Source organism: Macaca mulatta, chromosome 1, assembly GCF_049350105.2.
Source record: "Macaca mulatta isolate MMU2019108-1 chromosome 1, T2T-MMU8v2.0, whole genome shotgun sequence".
Classification (NCBI taxonomy): domain Eukaryota; kingdom Metazoa; phylum Chordata; class Mammalia; order Primates; family Cercopithecidae; genus Macaca; species Macaca mulatta.
This window is the reverse complement of record NC_133406.1, coordinates 237197071-237219497: the sequence shown is the minus strand read 5'-3', so window position 1 is coordinate 237219497 and position 22427 is coordinate 237197071. Positions and strand designations below refer to the sequence as shown.

At 61.6% G+C, this 22427-nt stretch overlaps 1 protein-coding gene and 1 non-coding gene across 24 annotated transcripts in view; both read right to left on the bottom strand.

Annotated features, from left to right (window-relative positions):
- The window catches only part of MEGF6 (multiple EGF like domains 6), a 123240-nt gene that overhangs the window by 74655 nt on the left and 26158 nt on the right, over nucleotides 1-22427 (bottom strand). For all 23 annotated transcript variants that reach the window (XM_077978631.1, XM_077978538.1, XM_077978549.1 and 20 more), the window contains exon 4: nucleotides 18263-18367. In XM_077978631.1, coding sequence (XP_077834757.1) covers nucleotides 18263-18367 — 105 coding nt within the window. The remainder of the gene's footprint in view (nucleotides 1-18262; nucleotides 18368-22427) is intronic.
- MIR551A (microRNA mir-551a) lies at nucleotides 598-693 on the bottom strand. The gene has a single exon (NR_032605.1). It is a non-coding gene; the product is annotated as a microRNA mir-551a (primary transcript).

Genomic DNA, 22427 nt, shown 5'->3' with positions numbered 1-22427 from the left:
GCCTGGCAAGGTTAGTCCCAGAAGGCAAAGAAGGCTGCGTTATTTTTTTTTTTAACTAATAGATTTTATTTTTTAAAGCACTTTTAGGCTTATGGAAAAACCAGACAGAAAGTACAGAGAGTTTCCTTCTCCCAACACACATAATTTCCTGTATCATTCAATCTTCCATCGGAATGACACGGTGGACGAGCCCAAGTTGACACATTGTCATTAACTGAAGTCCAGGGTTCCTTTCGGGGCTCGCTGGGGCTGTGCATTCCAGGGACTTGGACAAGTGGCTCGTGGCTTGGATCCACCATTGTAAGATCACGCAGAGGAGTTCCTGCCCTAAAACCCTCCGTGCTCCACCTATTCACCCCTTCCTCCCTCCTTCCTCACCCCTGGCATCCCCTCGTGTCTGCTGTCTACGCTGTGGCCTTTCCCAGCAGTGTGTGGCCTTAGCCTGCTGTCCTCACTTAGCAATTTGCATTGAGGGGCTGAGAGGCTCCCCCGTTCTCCAAGAGGAAAGCTCCATAGACAGGGAAAGGCTCTGGGGTTCCGAGGTTCCTTCCCAGGCTTGGGGGAGGCTGGGTGCCATCAACCCCTCCCCATCTGTGGTTTCCAGGGCAACCCTGGAAACCAAGAGTGGGTCGCCTAGAAATGGTCAGACAGGCCCCACCCACTCTGGATTTCCAGGGTCACCCGGCAGTCCCCTCTGGCAGCCACCGGAGCAGCCAGGAACAGCCTCAGGGGTTGGCCGCGAGGGGGTTGCTGGGCTGTTCCCCCAGGTCTCTACAGGAAGGGGATGCTGGGCTCTACGCCCCGGGGCCTCTACTACCCTCTGGCATACATCCATCTAGTGCCCCAGGGGCTTCGGAGGGCATGGTCAGCTCTAGGCCCTTCTGTACTCCCAGAGCCAGGCACACAGGAGTCTCTGGGTCACGTGAAGCTGAAGGTTCTCCCCCAAGTCTGCCCTGGTCTCTGGCGGGAGATGCTACGAGGGGAAAGGACCCGCTGGCAGGACAGACGGCCTTTCCAAGGGGAGACGGCGCGGCAGGTCGAGCGGAGGCTGCACGCAGGCCTGAGGCTGATGAAAGGGGGAGATGCAGGCTTTGAGCTGGGCTCCAGGGAATGGGCAAGGGAGGGCCCCTCACACTCAACTGAGGAGCAAGGGCTATGGGGGACTCAGAGCTTCCTGTCCAGCCAGGAGCCCCCAGGGGACCCGAGCTGGAGAGGGAGGAGGGACTCAGCCATCTGGAAGGGCCGGCAAGTTGGCAACGGGAGGCCCTGAAGGTTCCCACGCAGAACCCCAGGGTGAAGAACTCACTAACACTGTTTCCAGAAGTGGGGTCACCCCGCAGGACCAGAAGGACCCCATCACCTTCTGCCATCAGCCCAGGACCCAGCGCCCTCACCGTCATTGCCAGTGGAGAGGCCCTTTCTGCAGACTCCCGGCCTGGATGGTCGGGGACCATGCACCCCGCAGGGACAGAGTCACAGGTCCGGGGGAGCTTGTGGGAGGCCCAGGAGCCAGGTCTGGATTCAAAGTCAGGTGCGGCTGATGACAAAGACTGTTCCTGCCCACACCCTGGGTGTGCCCTAGGAAACCTGCCTCTTCCAGAAACGCAGAAGCAGCAACAGGAAACACGGGGTGGGGTGGCGGGGTCGGGTGAGGGGGCACACAGCAGGGAAGCCAGTCCTGCCAGCCCCGTCTCACTTCGCTCTCCTGACTTCGGACAGTTTCTCTGCTGACTCTGAAGTTACCAGGTTTGTCCTGTTTCTACAAACCAGCCTCCAAAACGTGGGAGGGGGTTTTTCTTTCCCATTTGTTTCCCAGAAAACGAGACAAAATGTCAAAGGCTGGGAAGGAAGCCAAGAACATTCCTTGGTTCCCCCAAAGATCCAGGTCTTCACTCCCCCCCACGGCCGAGTTCCTGGGACGTTTCATTCTTTGGCCGTGCTGGTGGGAGGCCAGCGCCATGCCTAGCGGCTGCCCCAAAGCAGAGGTAAGGGGTAGGGGTAGGGGGCTGGTGTGGGCGAGCCTGGCAGGCTCTCCGCCCTCTCCTCCGTGTATCTCTCAGACACGCTCTATTTCCCTGTCTCTGTCTCTTTTTGTGTCTGTCTCAATGTCTGTCTCTGCCTCGGGGTCTCTCTGTCCTTTCTCTGTGTCTCTACTTCTCTGTTTGTCTCTTTTTCTCTGTCTCTATCTTTTTCTGTCTCTCTGTGTCTCTGTCTTTTTCTCTTTGTCTCTCTTCATCCCGCTCTCTCACTGTGTCTCTCAATATCTGTCTCTCTGTCTCTCTTTGTGTCTCTCTGTCTCTCTTTGTGTCTCTCTGTCTCTCTTTGTGTCTCCCTCTCTGTCTTTGTCTCTCCCCCAAGGGCACTGATTTCGGACTCACATGGGGTCTGCCCAGACCCCCAAACCCTCACATAGTCAATACCCGCAGGAAGAAACCCAGAGGCTTAGAGGGCCCAGCCCCGGGCGTCCCCCTCAGTGTCCCCCTCAGTCTGGACACAGGCTGTGACACTCCCAGCACCTCTGGCTCAGCCTCTGAGTGCAGAGCAAGAAGAATCAGAATCCGGGGCTCAGCACTTTTCCAGTATTTCCTTAAGCAGAGCTCAGACCCCTGCCGGGGTGGGCTGGAGCCTCGCTGGGAACCCCCCAGGTTGGAGAGCCATCACCAGGCTGGACCAGCCGAACCCTCACATCTCTCTGGTCTGAAACAAAGGGTTGGACAGGCTTGAGCCTCTGTTGGTCAAGCACCTACAGAGCAGCCCCTCGACCAGACCACCCTGTCCAGCACGCGAGGCCGGGCAGCAACACCTCCCTCTGGGCCAGCTCCGGAGAGGACCTTGGTGACAGTGGAGGTGAGGACCTTGCTGGGCCAGCCCCTCTGTGCACCCACCCCCAGGAAGGACAGTGGGCTGTCCTCAGGAGCCCCCAGGCCATGGCTGGAGGAAGGCTTTGAGGCATCTCCCTGCCCACTGAGGCAGCCCCCGTCCTGACCTGCTGCCATCCCCTTGCTGGTGCTGCCCACACCCCTTCTTGGTCCAGTAAGGGTCCCTCCCCGGAGGCTGCCTGCTCTGTTGAGCAGCCCTGCCCCCTACCACCTATGTGCGAGCCTAGCACCAGCCCCTCACAGTGAGTCACACGCGTCGCACCTGCACCTTGTGGGTGGCCTGTCCCACCTGCCCAAACCTTCATCAAGACCATCGTTTCCCATGATCCAAGCCTGTCTCCCTGTCATTCACGTATGGCCACGAGGCTGGGCACTGCAGGCCCCAGGGTCAAGCCCCCTGCCTGGCACCTACAGCACCCCAGATGTCTGGGCTTGGTGGACAGAGCCTCCCGCCACCCAGAGCACTTGCCCTGTCCGCGGACCAGGCCATGCCCCAGCTACAGGTCCGTCCCCTCATCGTAGCTGGAGTCACAGCTTGGGTAGGGGGTGTCTGCCTCCCCACTGGACTGTAGGTCCCTGAAAACGGGCCATGCCAGCTCGCCACCAGGGTTTGGCCAGCCCCCAGTCGTGCCTGGCACCCGGGAAAGGCCAGCAGACATTTTGGAAGAACGCACTTTGCTGACGGGACATGCAGTGAGGAATGTTTCACTCATGAGCTGGGTTTGGCGTCGGTTCTATGTTTTTCTGCAAAGAGTCCCCCTCCAGCTCCCCAGACATCCCCAAGAAAGAGAGACGAGGCTGATGTTGTTTGAATTAAGGAGGCCCTACAACCAGCAAGTCCTGCTCCCATTCTACAGATGGGAACATTGAGACGGAGAGGCTGGCACAGACACCCCGAGTGGGGGAGGCGCAGGCCCTGTGGTGTCTGCGCATCTGGGGAGGGAAGTCTGACCTGCCAGGTGACCCGAAAGGCCAGAACCCGCCACTTCCCAAGGCCATGGCAAAGCCCTGCAACCTGAGGGCACTTGTCCTGCCAGGCCAGCCCCTCCTGGGCAAAGGCACAAACAGCAACTGCGTGTTGTGAGGGATAATTGGAAGGACAGCCGAGGAAGGAAAGAGGCCAGCAGACCCACGTTCGGGCAAGCTCATTTATTGTAAATCCTGCCGGGCTACCTCCTGGCAAAAGCAGAGGAGGTCACAAAGGACTGCACTGTAAGACCTACGGGAAGGGAGGGGGAACAGTCTGGTCGGGGTGACCCTAACACTCCTGTTCGTTCCCTCACACCTACTGGAGCCCAAGCTTCCCCTCCCTCCGCTCTCCTGTGCCCAGCTCCAGCCTCCTCTCCCCACTGTGCTGGTCTAAGGTTGCCCTGGCCACCAGCCCAGCCCTGGCACAAACCACCATCTCCCCTGGTGGCCACACAACCTCCTCACTAGGCTGCCTTCCTCAACCTCCAATGACCAGAGGGAGCTCCCCAAGGCAGGGGTCTGGCCCCCACTTCCTTAAAACCCTCAGCCATGCAACAGGGGTGAGGGTCTCGCCGGACAAACCCACCCTGCACCAGGCTCGTCAGAACCCAGGAATGGGCCCCCTGCACCCCCATCCAGGCCCGCCCAGGTCCTCACACAGACAGACCTCCCCTCCTGTGAGGCCCCGACATCCTCACTACCACGGCCCCGCTCCGGCCGAGGCATTCTCCAGCCCGTATCCTGACATTCTCCAGCCCGTATCCTGACGTTCTCCACGGCAGGCACCACGGCTGAATTACCCACCTTTCCTTCCTTCCAATTCCATCCCAGCACCGGGACACGGACCCGGGAGGGCAGGCATTTTGCTGGACTGGCTGGTGGGTTCCCAGCACAGGGCCTGGCACGCAGTGGGGTCCAGCGATGGACACATGAATGAAGCCCCCTAGGTATCCCCTTCTTGCCCTGGAACCCCCTGCCTGGGTCTCATCCTCTCTCCCACTGTGTCCCCGAGGCTTGGGCAGTTGGGCATCCCCAGGCGCCTCCTTGTTTATCAGACGTGGCACTGAGATGGCATCGGCAGTGGGTGAGAAAACGCATGTGCCGAGCCCATCCTCAGACCTCACTCTGCCCCGGAGTTCACCAAGTTCCTCCAAGCTGGACCTTAAACCCCCGGGGTCCCTGCGCCTGCTCTGGCCTCTCACGGCCACCAGGGGGTGCCAGCGCCCCACCCTGAGCACATGGTGAGAAGGGAGGTGGGGACCCCTCCTCTGCCGAAGGCCCCTTCCAGGAGGGGTCCAGGGAGCAGGCAGGAGCCTATCAGTGCCTGGCTTGAGAGAAGGATGCTTCGTGTGGGGCTGCCTGGCCTGGCCCTGGACGGTCCCCATGGTGGGACTTGCGGCACAGCACCAGGGTGCCCGGTGTTCAGGAACCTCCTGAATTGCCCAGTTAAACCGGGTGGCACAGGGCTGTCCAGGTTTCCCTGCCCCAGGGGTTCAGGGGCCTGCGTATGCCAAAGCACACCGCAGTTTCCCAGGAGGGCAGAGGACCCCCAAGTGGACGTGGCCACGTCACCAAGAACAGCAGTGTGCGTGGACGTCCGGGTGCCTTCCAACTCTGCTCCAGCCACACTCGGCCTTCCATCCGGGGCAGGCACTGTGGACCCTGACACCCGGCAGCACAGGGACCCTCGCGGGGTGCAGTGGGGATCCAGCCTCCTCCTCCCTGAGACCACAGGGTCAGCCGCTGTAGGACCTGCTGTGGACCACTACCCTGCAGGTTCATACAGCCCTGATCCCACCACAGTGGGTGACCTCCCCCGACGCTCCCAGCAGAGAAGACATTGGCCTGTGAGGCTGACCTGGGTAGCAGACTCCCGAGGCCAGCACTGGCTGGAGACTTTAGGAGGCTGTCAGCACCTCAGACACCTCCTTCTGCTGCAGTCACTGTCCTGTTCTTGGCCAGCCTGGCCTGAGTGATGCTGCCCAGGCCCCCAGCTTGACCGGGCCAGAGGGCCGGGCCCTGCTCTGGAATGCCTGGGGCAGCCAAGTCAGAGAACAGATTCCAGAAGCACGCAGCCCCTCGCTTGCAGAGCCTCATTCATTACGCCATGGGAAGGGGGGCATGGGCACCACCCCAGAAATCTTGAAAACGGGCAATCAGCAGAGGTCCTGGCATCTGCCTTCCTGAACAGGGTTGGCACTGGGCGGCCAGCGCTCAGGCAGGGTGGGCACAGGACACCGGCCAACCTGGGGCCCACTTTGGCGGCCAGGCCAAGAACCGAGCTGCTCACAAGCTGCTCTGGAAGACCTGGGTGTTCCCTTGCTGGAAGGAACCCCGCAGGGCCAGCAAGCCCCACCGTCTCTGGGCAGCGTCACAAGCGGACCAGCTGCTCGGCCCATCAGAGGGACCCCGGGGCCCTTCCCCCAATGCACTCCATGCTATGAGCCCCCCAGCACCCCATGAAACAGCTGGAAATGGCTGGGGCTGGAGAAGCCACAGAGCCCAGGTCAGCTGCCCAGGCACATGAGGGCACGCCCGAGGGGGGCTTTGCAGGGCTCCCAGGAGACACCTGGGCTGGCTGGGTCCTCCGTGCTGCACAGCAGTGGCCCCCAGAGCTCACCCAGACTCAGGAGGCAGTGGCGCCTCTCTCCTCCAGCCTCAGAAACAACCGGGTGATAGACCGAGCGAGTCCTGTGGAGTGCCCGTCTGACTCTCACCACGGCCCCCTACAGCGGCCCTCACTACCACACCTGGATTCCCAGGGAGGAAACTGAGACACAGCAATGCTGTCCTGGCCAGGTGTAGTGCCCAAACCCACCAGGGCCCCACACCCCGGCGGCAGGGGCACTCGGGGCCTGCTGCTGCCCTGTGGTGGCCAGAAGGGCCCCAGCCCTGGTCACACGGTGCTGGCAGACGGGCAATGCTGCACCTACCCTGCCAGAGTGCTAGAGGCAAAGATGTGAGCAGGAGCCGGGACACAGGGGTGAGACGGAGTCCTGGTCCCTCCCAGGGATGCACTGGACACGGGCAGGGCCTGGACATGCTTCCTCCCTTCCTACCCGCCAGGGCTCACCTAGCCCAGACCTGCCCCTGAGGCCACAGCTCCAGGAGGCCCAGGCTCTGCCTCCTCACCTCTCCTGGGACCCTCCCCTCCCCACAAAGGCCCCTGTCTCAGGCATAGCTCCCCAAAGCGGGGCTCTCAGTGGACCGGCACTGCCAGAGGTCAGGCGGGGACTGTGGACCCTGCGTGTTTATTGACTGCATGTGGATTGCGTACGGCAGGGATCCCTCCTGCACGCCCAGCATGGACATGGCCCCTCCGAGGCTCTCCCAGGACAAGCCACCTGCCAGCCAGCACCGCGCAGCCCTGCAGGGGGAGGCTCTGACCACAGGTCCCGGTTGCCGGGGACATGGCCAGCCTGGCCCAGCTCCTTGGCCATCACACCATGGGCCTCGGTCCTTATGAGCACCTGTGACACAGTGTTAACCTGCAGGCCGGGGTTGTCCAGCCAGAGGCAAGCTGGGAGGCGGCAGGGACCTCGAAGGAGACAGCCCTCCACCAACCTGCCCTCCGGGACCTGGTGCAGGCAGGACAGGCCTGTGTTTCTATGACACCTTCATGGCAGGACCTCGATGTAGGAGCCCCTCCCCTCTTTCCTCCCTTAGGAGGCTGAGACCTGCCAGGAGCCCAGAAACCAGCCTTGGGCTCCCCCAGGCTGCTGCCCACCACCCTGGACCCTTCATTCCCAAGGGTCTCACAGGCACTGCCAGGCTGTGGGACAGGCCCAGCCACAGGGCCCAGCTGGTGAGGAGGCAGAACCCGTCCCATAAATGCCTGGGAGGCCTGGAGTGCAGGATCGTCTGCAGGAATTGCCCAGGAATTTGCACCCAGAGTCTCCTCCGCAGCTCAGCCACAGGCTGCAATTTGACTCGTCAACATGTCTACCGCAGCCAGGCCTGGGGTGCAGAGGCTCCCTGAGATTCCTGGAGTGATGAGCGGGTACGGTGTTCAGGACCTGCCATGAACGTGTCATAGACACTCTGGGCCTCAGCCCTCAGCGCACCCACTCTGTGCTTGGGTAAAAACCAAGGCCCTGAGGGCTCCGGCCTCCAGGAACATGGCAGGGGCACGAGGACTTCAGTAGTGGTCCGAGGCCACCCCCTTGGCTACAGCAGGACAGTGAGGCTCAGGCAGCAGCTCAGCCCGCCAGGCTCCTCAGGAATCCCAGCACACAACCACTTTCTTCAGGACGGGGGCCCATCACCTGCACCCCAAGCAGCTCTCCCCAGCGTTCAGGCTGAGAGCCCCCAAATGCAAGGACACCCACACGCCGTCCCCTGCCTGGCCTCTTCGAGCCACCTCTGTTGCCCCCATGCCCTGCCCTGGATGCCAGCCAGTGCCCTGTGACCTTGCCAGCCAGCCCTTTAGCCCCTCCTGACGGTGGGTTTCTCCACATCAGCAGGATGGGCCGTGAGCACCGCAGGGGACACCTGTGTCCTCTGCACTTCACAGAAGCCCTGTGGGTGGTGTTTGCCCCTCTGCTCCCTCCACCAGCCAGACACCGCCTGAGCCTGCAAGGGCCTGCAGAGCATGTTCACAGGGTGTAGGTCTGCACCCCAGCTCCACGCAGCTTGGCCCAGCCTCTCCACCCAGAAGAGAACATGCAAACCCTCAGTGTGGCCCATGAGAGCTGTCAGGCTGGGCACTCAGCTTCTGGGTGAGTGGGCAGAGCCTGGCTTCACTCAGCTGGCAGCTGCCCGGTACGGGTCTGTCAGAGGCCCGGGCACAACCCACAACCCCAGACACTCCCGGAGGGAGCTCCTGCAGCCGACTCCATCCGCCAAAGCCACCTCCAGCCCACCCCCGAGACACCCCCAACACCAGCCTCCTGTTCAGGTGGGGGAAACAGAGGCTCCTTCAAAGATGCAGGACCCAAAGAGGCAGGGACAGTCTCTGGGACCCAGCGCAGGGCACCCAGGCCACACCAGTGCCCAGACACCACCCAGCTGCCCCTCAGCCGGGGCCCCCAAAGGACCTAAGCCTTGCCCTGGGCAGGTGGTCAAGGGGCAAAGGCCAATACCAAGTCCACCACTGACTCCAAGCAACTCAAGAACTGCCAGGGGCTCAGTATCCCCATCTGTGAAACGGAACAGGCACAGCCCCACACCTGGATGCTGCGGCCAGCCCCAGTGTTGCCCTGAAGTCCAGGGGGTCTAGAAGGGACAGGATGGCTGAGGCAGGGAGCAGGGGACTCAAAGGATCCTGGAGGCTGAAGGTCCCTGATGTACCCAGCTGGTGGGAAGAGCTGTCCAAGAAGACCACCCAGGAGACAGGGGAGCCACAGGGTTTCCAGTCTGCAGCAGGCACAGGGAGCCAAGAGGCCTGATCATCCTCTGAACGGTGTCAGAGTGGCCTGCCACTGGGCTCAGCAGCTGTCTGGACAGCCGTCCGTGCTATGGGCAGGGAGACTTGAGGTGCCCACTCACCAGGCAGTACGGGGGCAGTGGGGGGAGCCCACAGAGCCCCCCGCCCTGCAGTGCCTGGGAGGGTCTGCCTCTTAATGTCTCCTGCTGTAATCATGACATTAAAAGACCACCCCGTCTGTGAAACCAGCCTGGGAGAGGCCACACAGTCCCATTGTGCACAGAGCCAAGGCCAGGGAGGATAGCGTTATCCCAGGATAAAGACAGAGGCCCTTTTGTGGGTGGCAGGGAATGGGAAGAGCAAACCTGGTAATTAAACAATTCACTGGGCAAACAGAAATCCCCCGCCCAGAGTCAGCCCTTTGGAAGACAGGGTGGATTCTGCAGGCGGTCTCAGTCTCCCCGGCTGTCCTGTCCAGGAGGTGGCCCGGCCTGAGCATAGCAAGATGGTCCTGGAGGAGCCACACCTGTCCCAGCCAACTGTCATGCAGGGACTGAGGCCAGAGAAGCCAGAGTCAGGCACCTGCCCGCCCGCTCAACGCCCTGCAGGCGGAAGGGGCTGCCCGGCAGGCACTGGCTCCCACAGGGAAGCGGGACTCAGGGGATTTCCAGGGGCTCAGTGCAGTTAAAGGGGTGTGGAAAAGCCGGAGGCCACAGGGAAAGGATAGCCAAGCGGGCCACTGGGCATGGGGTTTTCTGATTACCCAGGAACTAGGCAGAGCTCCTTAAAGCCTGGGACCCGAGAGCGGCCAGGCAGGGCGAGAGTGAAGGAGGTATCTTCCGGCCCAGGTGCCAGGTGCTCTGTCTACCCACCGGGGCACACCTGCTCCAGCCCTGCCCAGCAGACGACCACTGCACCACCAACCTCACCTCCAAGAAAGACCATGCGGGCCTGGGAATGAGAGGACAGGAGGCTGTCCCTGCGCCAGGTCCTCACTGCCTGCAGGGTGTGAAGCCCACAACTGGCCTGGCAGCAGCTTATCCTGTCCCCTCCACTGCCCAGCCTGGTACCAGGCACTGAGCCTGCCCAGGAGGCTAGTCATCCTCCCCATTCACACGGCGGAGGCTCAGCCCTCCCTCCAGCCATCCCCAGGACCACCCAGTCTCCGCCCTCCACCAATCCCCAGGGACAGGGCCCCAGGGAGGCTGTGACACATGGGGACACACACACACCACAGCCCTACCTCCCACTCTGAGCCGGCTCAGCACCGGCTTGTCTTCATGGTCGACACCTCCATATTCCTTGGGGGCCTCCAGGGACCCCATTAACTGTGGGCACAGGCATCCATCAGCCTGGGGAGCAGGACACAGAGAGAGGGTCTGGGGGACCAGGGGCAGCCCTGGGCCATCCCACAGAGAGAGGACCGCCATGGCCGGCGGCTGGGTTTTCCAATGGCCCAGAAACCAGAGTGCTCCTCCAAGCCTGGAACCCAGGGCAGCCACAGGCAGGGCAGGCAGGGCAGGCAGGGCAGGCAGGGCGGGCAGGGCGGGCATCAGTGAGGCATCTCCCGGCCCAGCGGTCCGGTGTCCGGCGCTCAAAGGACACGACCCCACCATGGAGGCCAGAAGCCTGGTCTTGCTCTCAGAGGACTCCCACCCCCGAGCAGAGAGCAGGAAAACGCCAAGACCAAGGCCAGCCTGCCCCAAAGACCAGAGAGCAAGGTTCCTGGCTGAGGAGGTCCCCCCAGACAGGCTGGGTTCTCTCCAAGGATGCTGGGTCCTCCCTGCCCCAAAGGCCAGGGAGCAAGGATCCTGGGTGAGGGGGTCTCCCCCGACACGCTGGGTCCGCCCCAAGGGTGCTGGATCCTCCCCCAAAGTGTGCTGGGTCATTTCCTAGTATGCTGGTCCTCCTGGGTGTGCTGGTCCTTCCTGGGTGTGCTGGGTCCTCCTGGGTGTGCTGGGTCCTCCTGGGTGTGCTGGGTCCTTCCTGGGTGTGCTGAGTCCTCCTGGGTGTGCTGGGTCCTCCTGGGTGTGCTGGCCCTTCCTGGGTGTGCTGGGTCCTCCCTGGTGTGCTGAGTCCTCCTGGGTGTGCTGGGTCCTCCGGGGTGTGCTGGGTTCTCCCTGGTGTGCTGAGTCCTCCTGGGTGTGCTGGGTCCTCCCTGGTGTGCTGAGTCCTCCTGGGTGTGCTGGGTCCTCTGGGGTGTGCTGGGTTCTCCCTGGTGTGCTGAGTCCTCCTGGGTGTGCTGGGTCCTCCGGGGTGTGCTGGGTCCTCCGGGGTGTGCTGGGTCCTCCTGTGTGTGCTGGGTCTTTCCCGGATGTATTAGGTTCTCCCAGGTATGCTGGGTTCTCACAGGTGTGCTGGGTTCTCCCTGGTGTGCTGGGTTCTCCTGGGTGTGCTGGTCCTTCCTGGGTGTGCTGGGTCCTCCCTGGTGTGCTGAGTCCTCCTGGGTGTGCTGGGTCCTCCGGGGTGTGCTGGTCCTTCCTGGGTGTGCTGGGTCCTTCCTGTGTGTGCTGGGTTCTCCCTGGTGTGCTGGGTTCTCCCTGGTGTGCTGGGTCCTCCTGTGTGTGCTGGGTTCTCCCTGGTGTGCTGGGTCCTTCCTGGGTGTGCTGGGTTCTCCCTGGTGTGCTGGGTCCTCCCTGGTGTGCTGAGTCCTCCTCAGTGTGCTGGGTCCTCCTCAGTGTGCTGGGTCCTCCGGGGTGTGCTGGGTCCTTCCTGGGTGTGCTGGGTTCTCCCTGGTGTGCTGGGTCCTCCCGGGTGTGCTGGGTTCTCACAGGTGTGCTGGGTCCTTCCTGGTGTGCTGGGTCCTCCCGGGTGTGCTAGGTTCTCCCTGGTGTGCTGGGTCCTCCCGGGTGTGCTGGGTTCTCCCTGGTGTGCTGGGTCCTCCCGGGTGTGCTGGGTTCCCCCAGGTTTGCTGGGTCCTCCAGGTGTGCTGGATCCCCCCGCCAGGTGACCCCTAGTCCTCCCAGGGCATGCTAGGATCATTTCTCACACCAGACACAAAAAGCCTCCCCCAGGGTGGCCTCCTGGCTAAGCCAGCTCCAGGCCCAGATGGAAACCTTCTGCTTGCCTGCACCTAAAGGTAAGCATAGGAACCAGTGTGGGGAGCCTGGAACCACAGCCCAGGACCAGGGTCAAGTTAACCCAAGGCCACATCCACAGGACAAAGACGAGATGCCTCCCCAAGAATCAGCCCAGGCTGGGGCTGCTGCAGGCTGCAGGCCTCTGGACAGGGTCCCATGGCAGGGAGCACGACCAGAGACAGCCCCAGCCCCAGCTCCAGCTCCAGCCAGGCCGTGCACAACATGGAGAGAGGCCGTGAAAAGAACATCCCTGCCCCGGAGCCCACCCTTCCAGGAGCCCCTTCCTCCCCTCCCACCACTCCCTGGGGCACAGAGTCCGAGGCCAGCAGCAGCAGCTCCCAGGCCTGGCCGTGGCTGGTCGCCAAGAGCAGCCCTGGGTGGCATCTGGAGCTCGGGCGAGGGGTCAGACTCCCACCCTCAGACACAGTGGGCAGCATTGAAGGGCAGCGGGGAGGGCCGCTTCCTCTCCATTAATCAATGATCCCAGTTTAGAAAGTCGCCCTGTGCCAACGCCGAGGGCTAAACAGGCTCAGGACCCCACCCAGCCCTGGCCACCCCAGCTTCTCCAGGGCTCTGCTTCCTGGCATAGCCTCAGGGCCCCAACAGCTGCCAGAGCCACCTCCAGCCCACACCCGAGAGACCCCCACTGAGGGCCTCCTGCTCAAGGTGGGGAAACTAAGGTTCCTTCGAAGGTGCAGGACTCAGAGTGGGCCTGGGTGCTGAGGCTCCAGGCAGGACCACTGACGTCTCTCCCGGCTCGGCAGGCACACAGCAGGTACCTGGGAGCACCTGCCAGCCAGCCCCCAGCAACGCCTGGCTCCATCTCACCGAGAGAGGCCGAGGACCCTCTAGAAGCTTGGCTGATGCATCCCTCGTTCCCTACCCTGTATCTCAGGGCCAAAATGACTTTCTCCTCCTCCACTATGCTCCTCAGCTCCTGTCTCTCTCCCGTCTGGAAACTTGTCCAGAACAAATTGCACCTCCCAACCCTTCCCCAGCCCACAGGCCCACCTCCTCCAGGAAGTCCTTGAGGCAGCCAAGCCTCTGCTGGGCATCGCTGGAGCCCTGACCACTCACCTGGACCCAGGAGTGAGGGTGGCAACACTCTAGTGTGGTGGTGCCAGAGACCCGTCTGACCTGCCCCTTTGATGGGGGGAAACTGAGGCCCAGAAGGGAATCAGAGCCAAAGACATTGATTGATTGATTGATTGATTGATTGATTGAGACAGGGTCTCGCTCCGTTGCCTACGCTGGAGTCCAGTGGCGCAATCAGGCGCAATCTTGGCTCACTGAGACCTCCACCTCCCAGGTTCAATCAATCCTCCTGCCTCAGCCTCCTGAGTATCTGGGATTAGAGGCGCCCACCACCACGCCTGGCTAATTTTTGTATTTTTGGTAGAGACGGGGTTTCACCACGTTGCTCAGGCTGGTCTTGAACTCCTGGGCTCAAGTGATACGCCTGCCTTGGCCTCCCAAAGTACTGGGATTACAGGTGTGAGCCACCACGCCTGGCCTGAGCCAAAGGTTCTTGAACCAAGAAAGTACCTAGAGGTGACCCAGGCCTCATTTCTCAGAGCCTGCCCTTGTTCCACGAGGTCAGCTGAGACCAGATCAAGCAATTAGTAGATTTGTAGAGATTTCTGTCACCTTGTGTGGTACAAAAGACATCTATTAGGAGGTCATTTGTCCTCACTAACTTCTTCTTGCTGGTCTTTTCATTACAGATTCCGTGCCAAGCCCAGGTCACCAGTGGGTGTTGGGGAAGGGGTGGGGGCATCCACCCACGCTTGCCAGAGCAGCACACACAGGTGGGACCTGGGTGCAAAGGCAGGACGAGGCCAGGTTTTTGGCTGTGAAAATTGTTCCTGGTTGGTCTGATGAAACTGATGCTCTGAGGGGACCCCAAAGCCCTCCCAGGGACAGGGGAGGGGGTCTTTAGGGTCTCCCTCCCTCCTCCCTCCTTTGCAGACCCACAGGGCAAGGATACTGGCAGTCCTGGGGGGTCTTCCGAACCCTGGACCACTCCGGGAGACTCCACATGGCAGCTGGGTGCTCAGTGTGTAGTTAACCCAAGAGCCAGGGTATTAGTCCGTTGTCCAACTGCTGGTAAAGACACACCCAAGACTGGGCAATTTACAAAAGAAAGAGGTTTAATGGACACACGGCTCCACGTGGCTGGGGAGGCCTCACAATCACGGCAGAAGTCAAGGAGGAGTAAGTCACGTCTTGCATGGATGGCAGCAGGCCGAGAGAGAGAGCTTGTGCGGGGAAACTCCCCCTTATAAAACCATCAGATCTCACGAGACTTACTCACTATCACAAAAACAGCACGGGAAAGACCTGCCCCCATGATTCAACCACCTCCTACGGGGTTCCTCCCATGACACGTGGCAATTATGGGAGATACAAGGTGAGATTTGGGTGGGGACACAGCCAAACCACACCAGCTGGGGACAAAGTCTGCACCTGAGCCATCGCAATGGTTGTCCCCGCCATGACCCCCACTTCCCAACCCTTCTGCCGGGCCCACTCTGGACTCACCTACATGGACTCACGCAACCTGCACAAAACATTGCCAAATCTCCTCCCTGCTGAACAGAAGGGGGACCGGGGTCCGAGAGGTGGAGTGGTCACACAGGCACAGGCCTGGGGAATACCAAAGCCAGCCCTGGACAAAATGAGCAGCTGGCCCTGACTCTGACTGCACCGAGGCCTGCACTGGGCCGGGGAAGACTTCACTGCAGGCCCTGGCCCAGGCCAGGCCCTCCACCTTCGGGGCAGACAGGCCCGCTTTGTGCTCCCACAGCTCCCGCTGCTTCTGTGGAAAGGTTCTCAGGGCCTCAGGGAAACTGCTGCAAAGCACCCGCCTGCTGTGCACCCGAGACTTGACCCCGTCTGGGCCAAGGAGGGAAAGCTGGGGCTGTGGGGAGCGGGGAGGGCTCCTTCCCACAACTGCCCTCCGTAGCTGCCCAGAGAGTTCCTGTCTCCCTCCCCGACTCTGTTGTTCAAATGAAATAATTTGGGGGAACCAGAAAATATGGCTTTTATTTTCAAAACTAGAATCTATTATAATTGGGGGGTTAGTTAAATATTCCCAACTGTGTTTGAGCTCAGCTCTACAGTGTCCAGACCCAGAGTGGAGGAGGGACAGGAAGGTGATGGTGAGAGGTCTAGGTGGGAGTGCTAAGGGCAGGGGCTACACCTGCAGGCAGCACCCGCTCACACCTGGTCCTGCACACCTGGCCCTGCACACCCGGCCTACACACTGAGCCCTGCACACTCCACCCTGCATGCCCAGCCCTGCACATTCCACCCCTACACACCTGGCCCTGTACAATTCAACCCTGCAGGCCTGGCCCTGCACACCCAGCTCTACGCACTCCATCCTGAATGCCCAGGCCTGCATAATTCAGCCCCGCACACTTCACCCTACACAGTTCGACCCTGCATAATTCAGCCCTGTACCCTCGGCTTTGCACACCCAGCCTCCACACCCTCCCCTTCTTCCGAGAGAGAGTGACCAGGGAGGAGGCCAGGCAGCCACCCTCCAGCTTGTCAACTGCCCCCTGTGAAGGCCACGTCTGCCCTAACTGGCCACTCTCCCAGGAGGCCCACTACCCAAGGGCCACAAGCCAGCCACAGGTAGGGACGCTCCTGCCCTGCCGGGGACCCTGCTCCCCTCTTCTCCAAAGCAAATCTCAGCAGCTCCCCCAGGACCAAGGCTTGTCCCTGCACCAGGTGGCAGCATGGCCAGAAAGGAGTACATGGCACTCCCTCAGACAGACCTGGCTTCAGCCCCAGCTAGGCCACTTGCGAGCTGAGCACCAGCAGCTGCCGGGTCTCCCCAACCTTGGTTTCCTCTTTCAGGAAGCAAATGAAGTGTGGAGTTGATGAGGTGACACAGGAAGAGAGTGGCTGGGAGCCAGGAGGGAGCTCCCGGCCTCCAGCCTCCCTGCTCTGCGGTGCATTCCCACGGTGACCGGTGCATTCCCACGGTGACCGGTGCATTCCCACGGTGACTGGCGCATTCCCACGGTGACCGGCGCATGGGGCTGCTGCTCTGGAGGCTGAGCCTGGAGCCCAGGCGCCGTGAGAGTCTGTGACGCAGAAGTCAGAGCCAAGAGGCTGGTGGGGCACAGGGCACCTGAGTGCACCCTGCCCCCATGAGACGCCGAGTTCCCCCACGGGGTGTGCAGCCTCCAGTGAGCCTCCTACAAACCCTGTGCCTGCTGGTGCCCTGGGGGCCGCGTGTCAGGGTCTCACGGACCAGGGGGCTCCGAGCAGGCTCCTGACAAAGATGAGGTGGGAGGAGGGGACTGACGCTGGGCAGGAGGCCAGCCCTGAGGGGGCAGGTCAGGTGTCCTCCATCCCCTCCCAGAGGACACGGCCAGGAAAGGCCACCCCCCAAGGCCACCTCCTCCTTGCCCTCCCCTAGGAACAGAGACCACCGGAGGCTCTGCTTGGCTGACCAGTGAGCCACAGCCCTGTCCCGGAAACCTCCCCAGCCAGCCCAGTCAGCCCTGGTATTTCCGTGTGAAACCGAAATGAAGCGACGCACACGCCAAAAGATTAGACAAATGAGACGGAAAGGCCCTCGGGGCATTTCTCAACTCCTACCTGTGGCCATAATTACAGTTCTCAAGAGGCCAAACGTGACAGTCGGAGCCCACTCCATCCTGTGTGGACCCCCATCTGCCCTCGGAGCTGGGACGGGTCACCTCTGACCACAGGGAGGCCTGGCCAAGGCCTGCAGCCTGGATGTTGCAGGGCAGTGACAGGGCAGGGGACCCGGGGGGGCCCTTTCGTCCACATGAGACAGCCGGGTCTCAGTCCCCGGCCGGGGCAGCAGCCCTCCCAGCCGCCTAGCATCCAGGAAGCAACAGGCACTCGCGGTGACTCGGCAGGGGCCGTCCCAGCTAACAGAGGACATTCAATAAACCCTCCAGCACCAATAAACCCTCCAACAATGACCAATGCCCCAGGCTGCTGGCACCCAGCTCCGAACTCTGGGGAGACCAGCACCTCTCGAGAACCCCTCCTCAGCCCGGCCCCCAGCGGAACGTGGAATGGGCAGAGGTACCCTTCACAAACGTGGGGACCTCCTGATTCCTCTGATTTCCTCGAGTCTCCCCCGCTGTCTGCCTGGGCGCCGGAGCATATCTCTCACTCTGCCCTGGCATCTGCCTGGCATGGAGCCCCGGTGGCCACCACACAAGCAGTCCCAAAGCCCCAGGGCCACCGGGAGTGTTTCATGCCATCGGGACGGCTGTGGCTCAGGCTGCGTGAGGCTAGGATGAAGCAACCCGGGACAGAGCAGGAAGCCACAGAGGAAGGAAGACTCCCGCTGCCCATGGCCCAAAGGAATCGGGACGAGGCTTTGCCGCTTTTCCCCACATTGGCGCGCACTTTTCTTCACAGAAATCCCGTCACCCGATGGCTTGCTTTCAGCCCATCCCCACTCCCTGCAAGCATCTCCCCACTGCCAGCTCTGCTTCAACCTGGTCTTTGGGGCCTGTGAGGGAATCCTGTCTAGGCTGTGCTGCGGTTACTCAACCAGTCGCCTTGGCTAGGACCCCCGGGTGTCCCCCATCTTGTAACACTGAGGACAACCACAGTTCGGCAAGGTGGCAGCACAGCTGGAGACCCTGGGACCTGGCCACCCTCTGCCTTTCCAGGGGGCCAGCGTCCCCTTTTATAAACAGCAGGGCTGGCGCGGTGGGCGCCAAGATGATATGCTCCAGCACCATCCACTGAGGGGGCTCTCTTGGGGTCACCCCTCCTCTCAACACCCTCAGAGGGGCTGCAGGGAACTGGTGGAGGGATTGCAGAACGTCCTCAGAAGAATGCCCGTTCACTTAGGGTGTGCCCTACACAGCTGTGCTGGGGACAGCCAGTGGCCGACACATCTCCGCCCCTCGCCCACAGGCTCGCCATGACCAGGGCCTTGGTGCCCCAGGGGCTCCACTCACCATACTGACAGCGGGGTCCCTGGAAGCCGGAGGGACAGTGGCACGGCTGGGCTGAGCCTGGCGCACAACGGCCACCGTGAAAACAGAAGCCGGCACTGCATTCAGCTGCGGAGGGAAGGAGCAAATCAGTGAGACGGGCAAGGAGGGGCGAGGCAGGGGCAGGTGAGGCCTCAGGGTCTCTCGGGCAGGCAGCCCACCCAGCCTGCCAGGTCCCCAGCCCTGTTCTCTCTGTCCTGGGTCACACATTGCCCAGCCACCAATGGTGGCTGCAGTGTCCCCCAACCCCCAGCCACGGCTACATGCAGTTGGGGTTAGGCGGAACCCCTCTAGAGTGCAGTAAAGCCCTAATTCACTTCACCTAGATGGGGAGGAGCCAAGGGCATTTCCTGGGGAAGGTGCGCAGGGAGTGGGGGCTGGGGAGGGGTGGGGGAGGGAAGGTGGGGGTGCAGTGGGGAGGGGTGGGCTGCCCAGTGGTCAGCACTGCACAGCTACAAGGGCCGGCTGAGGACCCCCCTCAAGACCCTGATGGTAGAACCTACTAGGTTGGCCCCATTCTCAGGGAGGGGTGGCCCCGGCCCAGGCCAGTCAGACCCCAGGGAGGGGACGAGGTAAGGTCCTAGCAGGTAGGGAGCCAAGTGTTGATAGCAGCTGCCCTGGGGCTCCCTGGGGAAAGCAAGGCCAGGGTGTGAGGGTGGAGGAGGCCACAGCTGGACCTGAGAGGCCAGGTGGGGGCTCTGGAGAGAGGGGGGTGCCGTGCGGCGTGGCAGGCAGCCCCATTACTGGCAGTCCCACACTGCCTCGCTGCCCCCTCCACAGCAGGTGCCCTCCAGGCTGGACCAGGTGCCCCCCAGGGACTCCAGTACCAAGTTCCTTCACCGGGCAACCCCTACCCTGCACGTTACTACTCAGGAGGGCAAGGCCAAGGTGCGTGGGCTGCGCTCACTCCTGAGGGGTGCTCGCTGGGTGACTGCATGGTCAGGGCAGTGACCTGGGACCCCCTGCCCCACCCAGAGCCTGTGCGACCTGTGGGCTCAGTGAGTTTGTGTGTCACTCATGGCCCCCCTGCCAGGAGTCGGGAGGGAAGCTCTAGCCAGGTGGGCCCTGTGGTGGCTGCGCCAGGGCTCCCAGGATTCCCAGGCACGGGCCAGGTCAGCTGAGAGGAAGGAAGACAGTTGGCCACTCATCATCTAAGCAGCCCCAGACCAGGGGCTGTGCCCGGTGGGGAAACCAAGGCTCAGAGACTTCATTACCTGGCCTGGACCACAGAGTGAGCCATGACTGGCTCGGGCTTCAGGGCCTGTGCGGTCATCCCATTTACAGATGTGCCCAAGGCCAGCACCCAAACCTGGACTTGGGATCAGGACGACCGGGCCTGGGTCTGGACTGGCACAGAGAAACACGGGTCCCTGTGAAAGCTTCTTCCTCCCACGCCTCCTGCAATCACGGCCACCACCGCTGCCCCGGGCATGAGGGCATCCCCTCCCCGCCTGGGCCCTCACACGCATCTGGCCACATCCAGGCCCCACCAGCCTCTTCCCTCCAGCCAAACACGTGCAGCTGGAGGATGTGTCCGAACTCGACAGGGTAGGGGCCGGGGGGCTGCAGGGAAGCCGGATGGAAGTTGCCATGACCCTAGAAGCAGCCCAGGAAATTCCCCAGGGAAAGGGGACCAGCCTGGGGCCCAGCAACAGGAAACATCCGTGTCCCAGGTGTGAGGCTTGAAGCCTGCTGACACGCGCAGCTGCAAGAGCAAAAACCAGCTGTGTTTAGCTCCCACCACGCAGGTTCCGGTTTTCCTCGTCCTGAAGACCTCCAGCCCCAAACAGCCAAGACCAGTCACCCTTGGGTGGGGAGCAGGTGCCGGCCCGGAGTCTACCCCTAGCATGCTGCCCTCCCCGGGCTCTGCTGAAGGATGGAAGGCAGGACCTGCCCGGATCTCTGAGCCGGGAAAAGCAGCCACTCACTGCCTCCCCCCTCCCACTCTGTTTCCCACCGGCTGGACCCCACCCTGCTGTTCTCAGGGCCCCTCTCCTGGAGCCCACGCCCACCACCCTGTGTCCCTCCTCTAAACTCCACACCCTTCCCTCCCTCCCTGATCCCCCAGGAAGCATCTGCCTAAATCCGGAACGAAGGGGGAAAGGAGTGTGCTTCTGAAAATCCCAGCCAGATCCAGAGTGCCCGCTGCCGTGGATGACGACATCGTCTCTCAGGCAGGCAGAGCTGACTCTCGTTGGCGGAAAGGGGCGCACACGGACCCTACCACATGTGCACCCAGCAGGACACCAGGCCCGGGGCAGCCGCTGCCCTCTCTTCAGTGTCCAGGGCAGACATTAATCACTGGTCTCCATCCTGGGCTAGAAAGAGGACACAGAGACCAATGATTAACGTCTGTCCCAGGCTGGAAGGGCACGGCCACAAGATGCTCCCTGGACCCCGGGCCAGTCACTCAGATGAGCACACAGCGAATCCTTCTAGCAGCTCACCTAGCGGCTCAGACCAGGGGTCTGGGAGATAGCACCGTACACACTGGATCATTCACCCACATCCTGTTCAAAGCCAGTCCAGTTGGGTCCACCCTCAGGGTACCTTGAACACACCCACGTCTCTCCACCTCGTCTCCACCATGACACCAAGGCCACCGTCTTCTCCTGCCCTCCGCAGACGCCTCTTAGCTGGCCCCAGCTTCTCCTGCTCACTCAGTTTCCATTCTCTACCCCACTGCCGTAGTGACTTTTTAGAAGACAACTCAGATCTTGGTTCCCCGGTTACAAAACCCTTCATTTGCTTTCCATTGACTTGGCACAAAACCCGCGGTCCCCAGATCCTCCCTATCCGACCCCCGTCCAACTCCTGGCCTCCCCCTAGACTCAGCTCTCCCTGCTTGGGGTTCTCCCATGAACAAGCTGCTCTCTGCATGCACAACTCTTCTCTTCCCCAAATGTCACTTCCACAGGGAGGCTCCCTAAGCCCCGTCTCCAAATCAGGGCCCACAGAGCCCCGCTCTTGCCCCCTTTAGTGCCCCTCAACCATGATTAGGCATTCAGTTGGGGTGACAACTCACTTCCCATGCCAGGCCCCGGGCTCCCTGAGAGCAGCCCTGAACTCCATCTTGATCACCGTCACCCACCCAGCTCCGACACGCAGGTGTGCCGGCAAGCTTGTTGACGAAGGAGTGAATGAATTAACAAACCACCGCATGGCCAGGCCAGCCGGGTGTGAGAGGCACCTGTGGATGCTCCTTGGGGAAAGGGAGGGCACAAGGGGATGGAGGAGGAGGGCTGCACAAGGCATTGCTCCCTCCCAAGGGGTGGAAAAACACCAGGAGGCCCTAAAACAAAGATGCACAAAGCAGTGCTCCAAACGGAGAGCAGGTGCTTCTGGTAGACATCCCCAAGCCGTCCACATCCCCTCCCCACTGCAGCATGTGCTGACGATGCACAGCCACCTGACAATGCAGCAGCCCGGCCTCCAAAGCCGTCAAGGGCCACACCTCTCCCTCATTCAAAGAATTGGAACTGGCAGTGAGGACCATGGCCATTTGCCGGCTGCCCAGCTTCCCAGGCGTCTGCTTTGGGGTGAAATTGGGCAGGTCTACCTCAAATTCCTAGACCAAAGGTTGGGAGGGCCCTTAGAGGCATCCGGGGTGCCACTGGCACAGGATGGCAGATTTGGGGAGTGCATGGCAGCATGTCCATGTCTGTAGCCTCTTTAACAACCCCTACTTTCTCACATTGAACTGAACCACAAGCAAACACCTCTTGCAGTGGCTGGAGCTCATTTCTGGAATCGGGTTAACTGTGGAAAGGGGACTGGATTCCCCTCCAGGGGCTCAGTTCCTGCAGGTGAAGACCTTGAGCTACTTCTCTGGAGCTGCCGCTTGGCCAGAGCCCTTGGCAACTTTTCTTCCTGTCCCTTGAACAACCCAGCCATCTTATGGGAAGTTGGGGTGACCACCAGGCGGATCAAGCCGTCCTATCCTTCCTCGCCCACCAGCCCAGCTCTCCAAAGATGATCGCTGGAGTAGGGGCAGTGCACCCAGAACCTTCCAGAAGGAGGATCTCTGGCTGCCACTAAGGGTCACTCCAGACACTGGTGACTGGCACCACCTCTGTGCCTCATGGCCTGTGCTCCCCCTGCACCAAAGGGCAGGCCCACGTCCCCTCAC